Here is a 12,226-nt window from a genome sequence, read left to right as displayed (position 1 = left end):
AGCTGGAGCAGCAAATTTACCAGGTTAAAATTGCCTTTCAGTCTCATAAGTACAACTTGGTAAATATCCTGCTGAGGTTCTTGGCTGGTCTTGGAGACCATGTTCTGGGGCAGGTTTTGTACTCTAGCAGTGAACCTCTTGGTCACTGCAGAGGTTGGTTTTTTCCTGAGCTTTTTCAGCCTGACCTACTGCAAACTGAAAATCTCTTCAAACACAAGCTCTTGGGCATTTTAAATGCTCCAATATTAAATGGCAAACTGAAGATGATGAATATGAAATAGGTCAGGTGCTGTTGACAGAATTCTCCATGTGGACAGGCGGTGCTCTGGGAGGTGCTTCCAAGGTCCCTGCGTTAGCAGGCGGCTCTTGGAGAAGCCGTGTGAATGATCATGGATGCTGGGAGCGTTCTGCTGAGGTGTAAATAACAAGGTTGGACAGTTTACGCTGGCTCTGCTGTTTTTATTAGTGCAGCTTAGCTTTCGCCTCGGGTGATGTGGAGGTTGTGGGAGAAGGAGGAAGGGACAAGCTGTGAACCTGCCTCCTCTCCCAGCAGAGGATGATGAGAAGGTATGGGGATCTGGTTACCCTAATCCCCCCTTGGCATGTTAATTCTCCTTGCCTCTGTGCTTGTATCTCATGTCTGAAATTCTTACTGAGGCTGGGTCACGTGTGTCTCACTGCAGTGCCCTTTCAACCTTTTTTGTGTGGACTTTGTTGCAGCTATTAAAATTCAGTTTCCTGCTACAGTATTTCATTGCTGTTAATTTTGTTCTCAAGAAAATGTTGCTCTGAGATGTGGCTGCTCGTCTTATTCCTGTCCTAAATACATTTTAGCTATTTGCTAGATATGGCATCTGCCTGTGGTTGACCTGCCTCTTAATGTCCTCTGCAGATCCAAGTTAATTTTTGTGGATAGATCTGAATCACCTTCTGCTGATGGGGGAGATGTACCTCTTGGACCACAGCAGTGACAAATACCACTGGTGAAATGTAGTTCTGCAGGTGTAGCCCATGGGCTGGACTCTGATCACTGACTTAATTGTTAGGTCTGGTTTACATGTGCTGGCTCCAGCAAGGGTGGTCTTGACTATGTGATGCAATAAATTAAACACAAGGTTCCTAAGAAAGAACCAGTTTCCAGGACAGGCTTTGAATGCTCATCAATGTTCAAGTTCAAACCAGGCGTGTCTGTTTTCTCTCTGCCAAAGTGAAATTTGCTGCTTTGCCAGATGTAGTGAATGTTGATCTTCCTTTCTAACATCTGTGCCTTCAGCTGGGATTCACCAGCAGTTTAGTTCTTTACTTCCTACTCACAAACACATCTATCAGCATTTATTTGATACTAAAACTAGTCCTACAAGGCTGTCATCCTTGAGGATGCTTTTATCCTTGAGTTTGTGTTCAACTAGCCTTTGACATGCTGTTGCCTTCCAACAAGTCACTGGTCATGTCTCCTGGGAAAATAGAGATCCTGAGCATTTTCTGTGTAGCTGCACTCAGACCTTGGTCAGTGCATGGTCATGGCCTTGTGCTATGAATATGGTTAACTAAACAGGGCTGAGAGCTTCTGGAAACTGCTGTTGTCCTCAGCTTTATTCTTAGTGAGGAATATTGTTTTCCTGTTAAGAGCAGGACGCGTGTGAAACGGAACCGCAGCGCTGTTCTAACGCTGCAGTAAGGAGTATCCTGTAATGAACAGCTTGATGCTAACTGCAAGTTCTTTTTGTAGTCAAAGCATTAACTATACTGGGATAAAAATCTTGTTCTTGGTACACCTGTGGTTTGGCTCTTGGTGTTCCAGGACAGTATTTCTGCGGATGGAGATGGGTGAGCTGATGGCTGGAGGAGGAGTTTGTGCTTGAACCATCAGTTCACCGGGGGAACAGTGCTGGCCACTGTGTGTGGCCATCAATGCTGCACCTGGGGTGTTGATTCTTACACAGTCCTGGCTGTAAAGATCTAAAGCTCTTCCAGTGCTGCTGAGTGGGGTCTCAGTAGGTAGGAAAGCATCTTGTGTGATTCCCAGCTGCTCACAGAACAGGGTCTTTAGGCTGTTTACACTGCACTCTTTGCTGTCATTCATTTACCATCCAGGCAGCAGCCAGGTAAACCCCCAAGCTTGTGCCCCTGGTAAAAAGGCTTCCAAGTGGGGTTATGCATTCCAGGCACGTCCTGGCTCAAGCTGAGTTAGTCATGCGTCTCACTAAGCGTGTCAGATCTGAGACGATCTGTCTCTCTTGCTTCTGCTCTCTAAATCCGTGCTCTGTAAAAGACAGTAATCAACAAAAGGGCAGTTGGAGTTGTGGAGCCTGGTTACATGATCTTGCCACTTCTTTCACCCTGATCTTCAGAGACAGTGTTTTGAGTGGAGAAGTATTTTCAGGAGCCTGGGAAAGTGGCAGGGACTGCACTATTCAGCTGTAGGGCACTGTCTCAAATTAAATAGTGGCAGCTAGTGACAGGAAAATGAAAAATATCTCATTTTTTAGGAGGAAACCAAATGAAAACTTGATGCCATGCTATTCCCTCATGATCATATTCTGTGTCTGGAAGCTACTGCTAAAGCTACTAGTCATTACATGTGGGGCTGCACTATCATGTCTTTAAGTGTATGCAAAAACCTGTTCATGTGCCTTCCCTTACATGTTTTCCACCTGAGGGCATAATCTAGTGACAATACAATCACTTCCATAGCAACCAGCGTGTCATAAACAGGATTATGGCACCTAGACAGGATGGAGGCACAAGGAATTCAGAAAGGAAGTGCTCCCTGTGTGAATATCCTGCTTTGCTCCATGTTAATGGGGGTAAATAGTGACGTGTGTGTGGCATCCAGGGGCTGTGTCACCAGGGAACAGGGGAGGAGGAAAGGCACGTGTATGGTGCCTCCTTAAACTAATGTGACAAAGCCTTAAGAAGATGAATCTGTGTGGTTGGCAAGGCAAAGCCCACGGAGAGCCTGTTATGATCTCAAGGTGCAAGTGCACCAGGCTGCATTGTCCCAGCTAATGAGATTTAACCCCCGAAGGCACCAGGGACACGTTCCAGCCATCTCTTGCCTTCCTTCTTTCCGCTTCCCAATCATGGACACTCTTATCCTCCAGTCTGTAGAGGGTAAGGTTTGCCTGCTATAAAGTACTGCATTTTCCCCCACTAATGCTGTCTGCAGAGTTAAATTAAAATACTTTCTCAAAACACATTCAAGCTTGCGCTCTCTTTTAGTATAAACTTGAGCTGTTTTATTGTCAGAGATGATGGGAAGAACCAGCAAAACCAAAAGCTTCTGTCTTTAGCTCCTCCTGCAGAGAAGACAAACAGTGTCATGTAATGTTCTTCTGCAGACCCATAAAGGAAAGAGAGCTACTTTACTTGCACACTGCCAGTGTATTGTAGTTGGTTTTATGCTGCATAGATTTAAGTGAGAACAGTTACTGAGTGCTTTGTAAGAATGTTTGAGCAGCTGCTCTGCTCTACTTTGTTCTGCAGTTTATGCACCACTTGCTTTCATTCAATAAAAGGCAGCACGAAAACACGGGAGTTATTGCAGATATTTGGTCTGTGGCTTCAGGGTATCTTATCATGGGGCTGGTCAAAACTTCTTTCTAGTGAATTGCTCTTGCTCTTCACAGCGTTTGGGTGATGTAACTCGATTGCTTCAGTCAGTCAAAAGTACTGCTTGGCTCTCTCCCAAGAGCTTTAACACCTGCTAAAAGGGTGAAGAATTCTGGGCAACTGCTGCCAGCCCTTAAGGGCTGTGAAAAGTCTCTTGTCAAAGATCCAGCTTTCTGCCCAGGTTGGGAGTCAAGATAATGTTCCCCACTAATTTAATGGACATGGTCTAACCCTCTCTTGTTTCCCGAAATAATTTTTGTAGTGATGGTGTTTTTAGAGAGCTGAGTTTGTGGAAAGGGATCCTGATGACTAATGGTGATACAAAATTGCTGAGGAGGACACGACTCTCTTCTTTTTATTGTATTTTTACTGCTGGTCCTGCAATCAGTGAGGTCTGACATCCCCACCTGATTAGAGGATAAGCTTCAGTAAGAGATACTGTGAGTCCTGCACTGGGGCAAGTAGGGATTTTTGTTCCTGATTAGGAGGATGCTCACCCAAAAGACATTAACAAATGAGGATTAAAATACCTGGCTATTAAGAATAGAAAGAAAATATCCCTGCAGGGAAGGGTGGATCTTAAGCCTGAGGTATTTCAAGTACAAGTTGAATGTATGGTGCCGCCTGGCTTAGAAATATGTATAAAACTACTCATGCAAAGTGATACACCTGGTTCCCCTTTGTGGCAACCTTTATGGGAGAGTTCATACATAGCCTGGGGTTTTTCTGCTTCACACACCGGTGAACCCCACTTTGGCATAGTGTTCCAAACAGGCAAATTGCTGATCTGCACGTGTAATGAGGTATTTGGTACTTCAGAAAAGCTGTTTGCAAATGCAAAGTTAGCCATGAAGGTAACTGTAGGTATTAGCACTGAAGGTTGTTATAAAGCCAAGGAATGGCATTCACTGGTCAAGATAAGGTGGCTGAAAGTCCATCCAGCTGCAGCAGTGAACTGCAAGACCCTGAAATAAAAGTAAACACAGCAAGCAAATAGCAAATAAGTAACTAAGCACCAGTTCCTGGTGTAGATTTGTTGAAAATATGTTCCAGGAACCACAGCAGCAAGAAAAGGTGATATAATGTGTTTCTGCATTTGTTGTTCTAGAACCTCTCACTAAGAATGCTGATCTGGCACTAACAACTGTTTTTAAGGAGCCTAATTTAAAGTTTGTGTAAGTCCCTGCAGGACTGATAAATGCTGATTGTGTTGTTGTTGTTAGTGGAAGTGGCCAACCTTGGTGATGTTGCAAACATACAAAAGTCATTTTAAGGCACCACAAGGTGTGTGTGGAATGATAGGCCAGAAGTCAGAGCAGCCACAGGGATGGTTCATAGCAGGAATGAACCTGCTGTCAATGGCTGGATGTTGTATGGGATGCTGGATTAAATAATCCTTCCTGAGAGTTTTCAGGCCAGGCCTCTCTCCTGACTCTGTGTTGTTTCAAAGGGCTGCAGCAGATGAGTGCAGAGTAGTAAGTGGAGGAGGCAGCTGGCTGTTGTCCATTGGATTTCTTCTTCCTTTGCTCCCTCCTCGTACTTCCAGTTTGAATGCTGTGGGCTGTGTTTCTAACCTGAGATGTGAGGTTTAAAACAGCAGACTGAAGAGTTTGTGCTCCTGGGCTTTCATTCTGAAAGGCACTGTAACCCAAAATCTGCCAGTCAGCAGTTGTGAACATATTAGGGAAAGAAAAAGGGCCTGGTTTGTGGGTTAGAAGTGCAAGTCCCTCCCAGTGCCAGGTGAGGATCAGGTCAGCAGGAGCCCTGGTGCCTGTTCTTCAGCAGGTTCTGGTGAATCCTGCTCTGGTGGCTGCCCTTTTGCAGGTGTCCTGTCAGGGCTGTGGCCACAGCAGCTCTTCTGAAGCCTTTCCCTTGAGGTTTCTTGGGTGCAACACCTCGGGCTTGGCCTGTCAAGCTCTTCTGCTGTAGCACTTCTGTCTTGTTATGATTCTTCATGGCTAGAAACCATTGGTTATTAATCCAAAGGTAGCAGTAAAATACAGAAAGACACAATAGGTGCAGTAATCTCAGCACACCTAGGGAGAGACAAGAGAAAAAGGAGTTGGTGGGATGAAGAGCTCAGGATTACACTGTGAGGGGGAACTGTCAGACAGTCTGGGATGTGGAAGAAAATGTACTTCCTCCTTCTACTTCTTTATAGTTTTGGCCTCAGTGAGTAGTGGCTACAACACTGAAAGAAGGCTTCAGTGTGTTTAAGGTTTTCAAGGTCAAAGGCCCAGGAGTGCTGGCTGAGGCTGTCTGTTGGTGGGAGGATGTGTGATGCTTTCAGAATGCAGAACTGCACTTGTGAGATGAATTGTTTTTTACTGGGTGGAGAAGTGGGGGAAGTCCCATTATCAACAGCAAGTGTCCAAAGTGGCTTAAATTTCCCAATGAAATACAGTGCAAAGGGTAAGTTTATCACAAGTAGAGAAATCAAACTGTGGTCAGTGTCGTCTATAAAAGGCACAACTTTTGCTTTTAGCTTGTGGGGCTCACTTTTTTCCTAGACAAAAGCTGGTGTTCAGTGCACCTCCCGGCATTATGTAATGGTCCTCACAGCACACATTGCCAGCTGGAGGCATGTCAGGATGAAGGCTTTCCTCTCTGGTGTGACAGGAGCAGGGGAGCTGCTTGCTGTGCTAACACTGGTACTCCAGGCCAGGCTGGAGCAGCAATCCCAGGTAATGAAACCTGCTCAGTGGCTGTGTCCAAGTGACACACACTGCAGGGGGCTGGGCTGCTTTTATTTATAAGGTGTGGGTCTGTGAAGCTTCCACAGGGCATGTGGACTTTGCATTTCTGCCCCTCAGATTGATCCAGGCAGTGTTCTGCTGAGAGGTAGAAGCTTTGCAGTAATTTCTTCCCCAGATGTAGCTGCTATGAAAACAAATGTTGAAGGACTATTTCCTCACAATGGTCCTCTATCAAGGGCGCTTCAGCGTTCACAAGTTACAGGATTAGCATAACAAGGGTGGCTTGAAGCAATGCTGATAAGAGCAGAGCGTTTCCTGCTAGAATTATGATCGAGCAACTTATAATTCTGCTGTCTTGCACTTTTTTCAATCCTGGGCTTAAAAGGAAAGCTTTGGCTGCCTGAAGTGTCACCACTTCCTCTTCTGCATCTGTAAAGTGCAGAAGATTTGGTGCTGGCCAAGTCTGCAGTGCACAGGCTGGGGCTGGTGCTAGAAGAGGTCACTCTTCTGGGAACTGCGGAGCATCGCAAAAATATTTCCTCCCTTGTGCTGTGTTTGGAAAGGCTGTGTTTTTTTTCAAATAACCCAGATAAACTGTGTGTTCTCAAGTCCTGTGTGGTTTGAGTGTTTTGTTGTTGCTGGCGGTTTTTTGTTTAGATTCTTTTTGCAACGTGCAGGTGCTTAGATATACTCAAAGTGCCCAGGAGAAAACTTAGTGTTGTCACTTTCCTTACAAGTCAGACTAGAGTTTTGAAGTTCTTTTTAAAACCCCCAAACAATCAAACCCAAACATCTTTATGTTGTAGAAATCCATGCAAACAAATTGACTTTAGGTTTGCCTGTGTGTACACTGAAACCCCAGGAAATCCCATAGTTGTATGGAGCCCAGACTTTGCTGCAAGGTTTGTACTTGTAATCTGAATCTTTGAAAAATGGGTCTGTTTTCCTAGAGTTGCAAATCTCTTTTTTAAGTATTATGGGGAGGGAGATTCTGACCAGCACTTTCTGGCATTGTCTGTAACTGTATGCTCAAAGTCTCCTTCACTTTTTAATGACATTAAAGACTTTTTGTGGTCCTGATTTCCCATGGAATGGCACTGCTTTATCAGTGCTGCAGTGCCAAGACTTGTGTGTGTTGGTGAAACTGCATCCAGCACCCATCTGGAATAAATAAATTTATATTGTGTGGTGAACAAGATAAAGAAATGGATATACTGTATTCTAACATACTGAGCACTATTTAAAATTAGATTTGGGCTGTGAACATGGGTGTTTGTCTTTGATGGGCACCTACAGGCAGGACCTCAGCAGAGAAATAGTGCAGAATTGTGGTTTCAACACTGAGTCTTTGTGTAAATGACACCTAAATCTGAGGTGCTGCATGGGGAATTCTAACAGTGATGTGACTCTGAATAAAATTTGCAGCTTTAGACCTTTTAATCACACCTGTGTGAAGTGGAAGTTTGTGGTTCCTGAGGTCATGGTGCAGGAGGGTGGCTGGAACATTTTGCACTCTGGTGCTGCTCAGTGGCTGAATCAAGGAGCTGCCCAGGCTGGAAACAGGTTTTCACACCAGCTCAGAGGTAGCTCTGGTTCCAGTTATAGTGTAACTAGGCCTGGTATGCACAGGAGCAGCCCTGCTAGCCAGGGGCCAGGGTGTTTGAACAGCTGTCCAGTGAACCAGGCTGAACATCTGATCCAGGCATGAAACACTGGATATTCACAGCAGATGAATTGTTATAACCCTGGCCTGGCATAAACCTGCCATAGAAACAAAGCCCCTGTGCCTTCACAGTGCTTCAGCACCAGGAGTGGGGTGGAAGAGTGTGGGACACGACAGCCTTTGTGTCTAATCTCCCTTTAGGAATATCTTAGAGTGCTCAATGAAGAAGCAGAAATCAGGAACCAAATAAAAGGTTTCTGGTTGACTTCTGTCTTCATGTGACCCCATAAGGTTTCCTAAACCATCATGGAAAAAACCACACTTCTGGTTTTGGCTTATAGATGAGCTGTTCCCTGCCCTTTATGGCTTCTTTCTGGTTTGGAGTTGGAAATGCTGAGAGCAAATAGAACAACCCACTGCACTGCTGGTGAAAGGGTCTGTAATAGCATTTTATTTCTGGTTAATTTGCGACCTGCAGAATTGGAGCTGAGCAGGGAATATTCTTCTTAAAGTGCTAACATCAACCCATCCTTTCCAGAGCTTATTCTTTGTTTCTCTCTGCCCTTAAGACCACGCTCTCCATCACTTTAACAGTCTTGAGCAGTTCTTGTTGCCACGTAAGCAGGTGATCAACTTTCCCTTCTCCAGCAGTGGATTATCTGTGTTGTGGTGCTCTCCTTGGTGGTGTGTGTGCATGTGCTCCTCACCAATGTGCATGAAAGCTCTGGATGTGACCTGTGAAACGGGATGTGGCTGTTCTGTGTGACAGGGTGAGGAGAGGGTGTAGTGCCTCTCACAGCTGGACAAGCAGTGCCACAGATGGCTCCTCACCAGAGCCCTGGAGCTCAGCTGGTGTCTGAAACGTGGCTCCAGTCTCCAGGAAGGTGGGGACCTTCCCTGCAAGCTCCCCTCTTGCAAGTCCATCTGCATTTTGAAGCCCTCTTCAGAGTTGTACCTCTTTAGAAGAGTAATGAGGTTGGAAGTGAGATTTGGGGCTGTGTGACTGCGTTCAGGCCCATCCATTTGTCAGGGAAATGGTTTTCCAGTGCTGCATTCTGAGAGGAAATGTCAAGCCTGATAAATAGGCTCGAGCTTCCTTACTTCTTCATTTTCCCTAGAGCTTAGTTTCTAGAAAGACATATTGTTATGTAAAATATTGGAGATAGTCACCAGGGAGCAACCTGGATTGGAGACAGGGCAGAAATATTTTAATTTTGAAGCTGGCTGGATAAACATTTAAATGAACAAACACTTTCTTTTATTTTACAGGGACTTTTAAAAAAAGAAAGGAAGGGAACCAAGATTGATACATTGAAGTGTCTGGGAGGGAACATCCTTTCAGATGTTTGGTGTGTTGGAGATAAAGGCAGCCTCCCTTTAATCAGTGCCCTTTTTTCCAAGTGCTTTTTTAATGCAGTGCAGCCAGTGAGTCTGGGTTTCTGAGTTTCTTATTTCTGGGCACTGGCTGAAATAGCTCTTCCTGCTGGAATCACAATCGGAAATGACCTGAGCTACACATGCTGAGCAAGAGGAAGAAGGGGAGTGGCTTGCTGGCTGGAAACTTGGTAGTTGTGTTTATCTGTTCAGTAGCTGAGAAATAATTACTTTTCAAGTGTTCAGAATTTGGCTAGTGGGCCCATTCATTGTCTTGTTATCCATGGAAGTATGATGATGGGAAAAAGTGGTGTTCTCCTCTTGAGATTTTAGTTATGATAAAGTTTGTGACTTATGTTGTTATGAAAGCGCTTTTTTCATCAGCACCACTTTCATAGAGAGAGGTGCCTTGAATCTACATCAGATCTGTTAGTCTGAATAAGGGTTTTTATGTGCTTGGTGAACAGAAGGAAGGCAGTCAGGTGACAGCCACACGTGGGATATGGCTGGACATGCTTTAACCCTGCTCACATTGGTTTGCAATGTCACACTGGTCGTGTATGGGATTTAAAGTTAACTTTAGAACCAAGAACCACTTGAATAATTTTTTTCTTGCAATGTCAGCATGCATTTAAAAGAGTTAAGAGTTTTATTTTCAAGAGCATAAGTTATGTTCATGCTTTTGAATCTTTTAGTCTGGATTGAATAATTATAAAAGGGCTGCTTCTCTCATTTAATTTTTGTGGGAGTAAATTTTTCCTAGTACCTCTTTTCTGAGGAGTAGCCAAAGGACCTAAATCTTGACTATGGCTTAAATTTTGTTTTTTCAGTTGAGGGGAAAAGGAAAAGGGTGTCTCCAGAGGGCAGACTGAAGTGACCAGCATGTCTTAAATGTGAATGATGAGGCCTTCCTTAATGCTTTGCCCTGGGAGTCTGAGTGCTTTTACATTTGCTTTGGAATGGTCAGTATCTCCAGGCTGGCAGTAATTCTCAGGGATGGTGATGTTTTCCAGAGGAAGAAACTTCAGCTGAAGAACAATTATAATGTTGAAGTTTTGTGAATAGCTGTTCTTTCCTGTACCTGAGAGAGCCACTTTTGTGCCTGGAGAAATCACTGAGGAATTGAGCAAAAAAGACTGAAGACTAAACCTAGCTTGTCTAGAGATCAAATGCTCCACTATTAAAAATAGTTTGGGGAGCTAAAATGATCTTTGGTGCCTAGAGCAATGAACTACATTAAATAATCCTGCTCAAGTCCTGGGACATCAGAGACTTACTTTGAGCTGACCTCCCGTTAAAGGACTTGAAACGACAGCCCTTGCAATGCAGCTTGTCCAACTTGATTAGATTTTATCTGGAGCTTGATTGAATTTGTGAACAAGATTATGAAAAGCAACATGACTGTCAGTGAGGTGAACAATGGTCTTTGAGGGGAAATTCTCTGGTATCCCAGAGGGTTGTGCTTTTAAGTTCAGTTATGAATATTAGAATTCCTTGATTAAGTTGGTCACAGGTTTTAGTAAGGCGTTCTTGCTGCTGTGCATCCGTTTAACACAAAGCTTGTGTGGTGTTTGCTTCCATCTTGAGCATCCTGAACGGGAAGGGTCTTCTTCCCATCGTAGCTGTTTCCAAACTGGTCTTGGAGACCCTGGGATTGTGTTATTTTGGGGAAAGCTTTGACCATTAAGCACAGCAGCAGGAATAGTCTTGCTTGTTAGAGTGGAGCTGTGTCTGCTGTGCCTCGCTGCTCCAGCAGGTCAGATGGGAGATGATGACCTCTGGATAGTTCACCTTAAACAACACATCTTGGTACTTGTGTAGTGGATATCAAAGTCAGGCTCACTTGAGGACATGGGGGTTTACAGCCTTCTTTTGTAAGAGGAGAAGGAAACAGAGGAAAACCTGGATATCTTCCCTCTTTGGATGGGGTACATGAGAGGTTTTGGAAGCAGCTGTGCTACTGCTTCCTTTTCCTGGCTGTTCTAGTAAGGGTGGCCTTGTCTGCAGCTCAGAGACCCCACTGGGATGTGGTGAGTGATTGCTTGAGCCCAGGGAGAGCCACACTACCCATCACAGGCTCCATTGTCACAGCTTTTCATGGCAGCTTTCTTGGTTTTCCTCTCTTGCTAGATGTTCAGCTGAGGAGAGGAACAAAAAGTCTGACACCTTCATATGTAGCAGTGGCTGTTAATGAGGAAAGTAATGCTTTGTCAAAACTGGGGAGATCTCACTTATTTAAAACTATGCTTTTTACCTCTTCTTTTTCTTGAAGTAAAAGCAAGTTGATTCAGAAATAACAGTAATTTATAAGCTTGAGAACTGTGCCCATATAAATGATTACAGACCTTTTTGGATACTGCCAGATAATAAAGAAATCTAATATTTAGCTGTCTGCTTGTCAAATGTCTTTACAAGTAGTTTTGCTCAAAGCAACCAGCAGCAGATGTGACAGATTTTCAAACAAATTTGTGGGCTTAGTCCCTAAAAACTTTTAAATTGTTTTAGTACTTCGTAGGGTGGCAGGATTTACTCCTCTCTGACAAGAAAGTGTATGAAGGTTCTGTATTTCTTGGAGCTTTTCCCTGTTTGAGACAACCATAGCAGCAATGGGTGTGTGTTTGTTTGCGTGCAGGAAATCTGTGGGTTTTGTCTTTAAGATATTAAATCTGCTCTTTGTTCTATCCCCAACAGAGCTGGCAGCATGGATTGCTTCAGGGCCTCCAGTTTCAGTGCAGAGTTGGGTCATCAGGAGCTAAGCTTATCTATTTGACTTCATGCTAGTGCTCCTCATCTGCCTGGCTGCTGTTTGATCAGCTGAGGGGAAGGCAATTTAGGGCAGGCACTGACACAAAACACAGTTGTTTCTGCAGTGGTTTGGCTT

The 12,226-nt window shown here is 44.3% G+C and overlaps 1 protein-coding gene across 6 annotated transcripts in view; it reads left to right on the top strand.

Annotated features, from left to right (window-relative positions):
• Positions 1–12,226, top strand: part of TTYH3 (tweety family member 3) — a 72,133-nt gene that overhangs the window by 11,535 nt on the left and 48,372 nt on the right. Inside the window, exon 1 of one of the 6 annotated variants that reach the window (XM_086855024.1) lies at positions 7,023–7,210. The exons of 3 other annotated variants lie outside the window; for them this stretch is intronic. In XM_086855024.1, coding sequence (XP_086711150.1) covers positions 7,187–7,210 — 24 coding nt within the window. In that variant the 5' untranslated portion in view covers positions 7,023–7,186. Of the gene's footprint in view, positions 1–7,022; positions 7,211–9,357; positions 9,537–12,226 lie in introns of those variants that run through there. 2 more of the 6 variants (XM_086855023.1, XM_086855022.1) reach the window with 2 other exon arrangements.

This window comes from Cyanistes caeruleus, chromosome 17 (genome assembly GCF_971803275.1).
Source record: "Cyanistes caeruleus chromosome 17, bCyaCae1.hap1.1, whole genome shotgun sequence".
NCBI classification, from domain to species: Eukaryota; Metazoa; Chordata; class Aves; order Passeriformes; family Paridae; genus Cyanistes; species Cyanistes caeruleus.
This window is presented reverse-complemented; position numbering and strand designations above follow the sequence as displayed.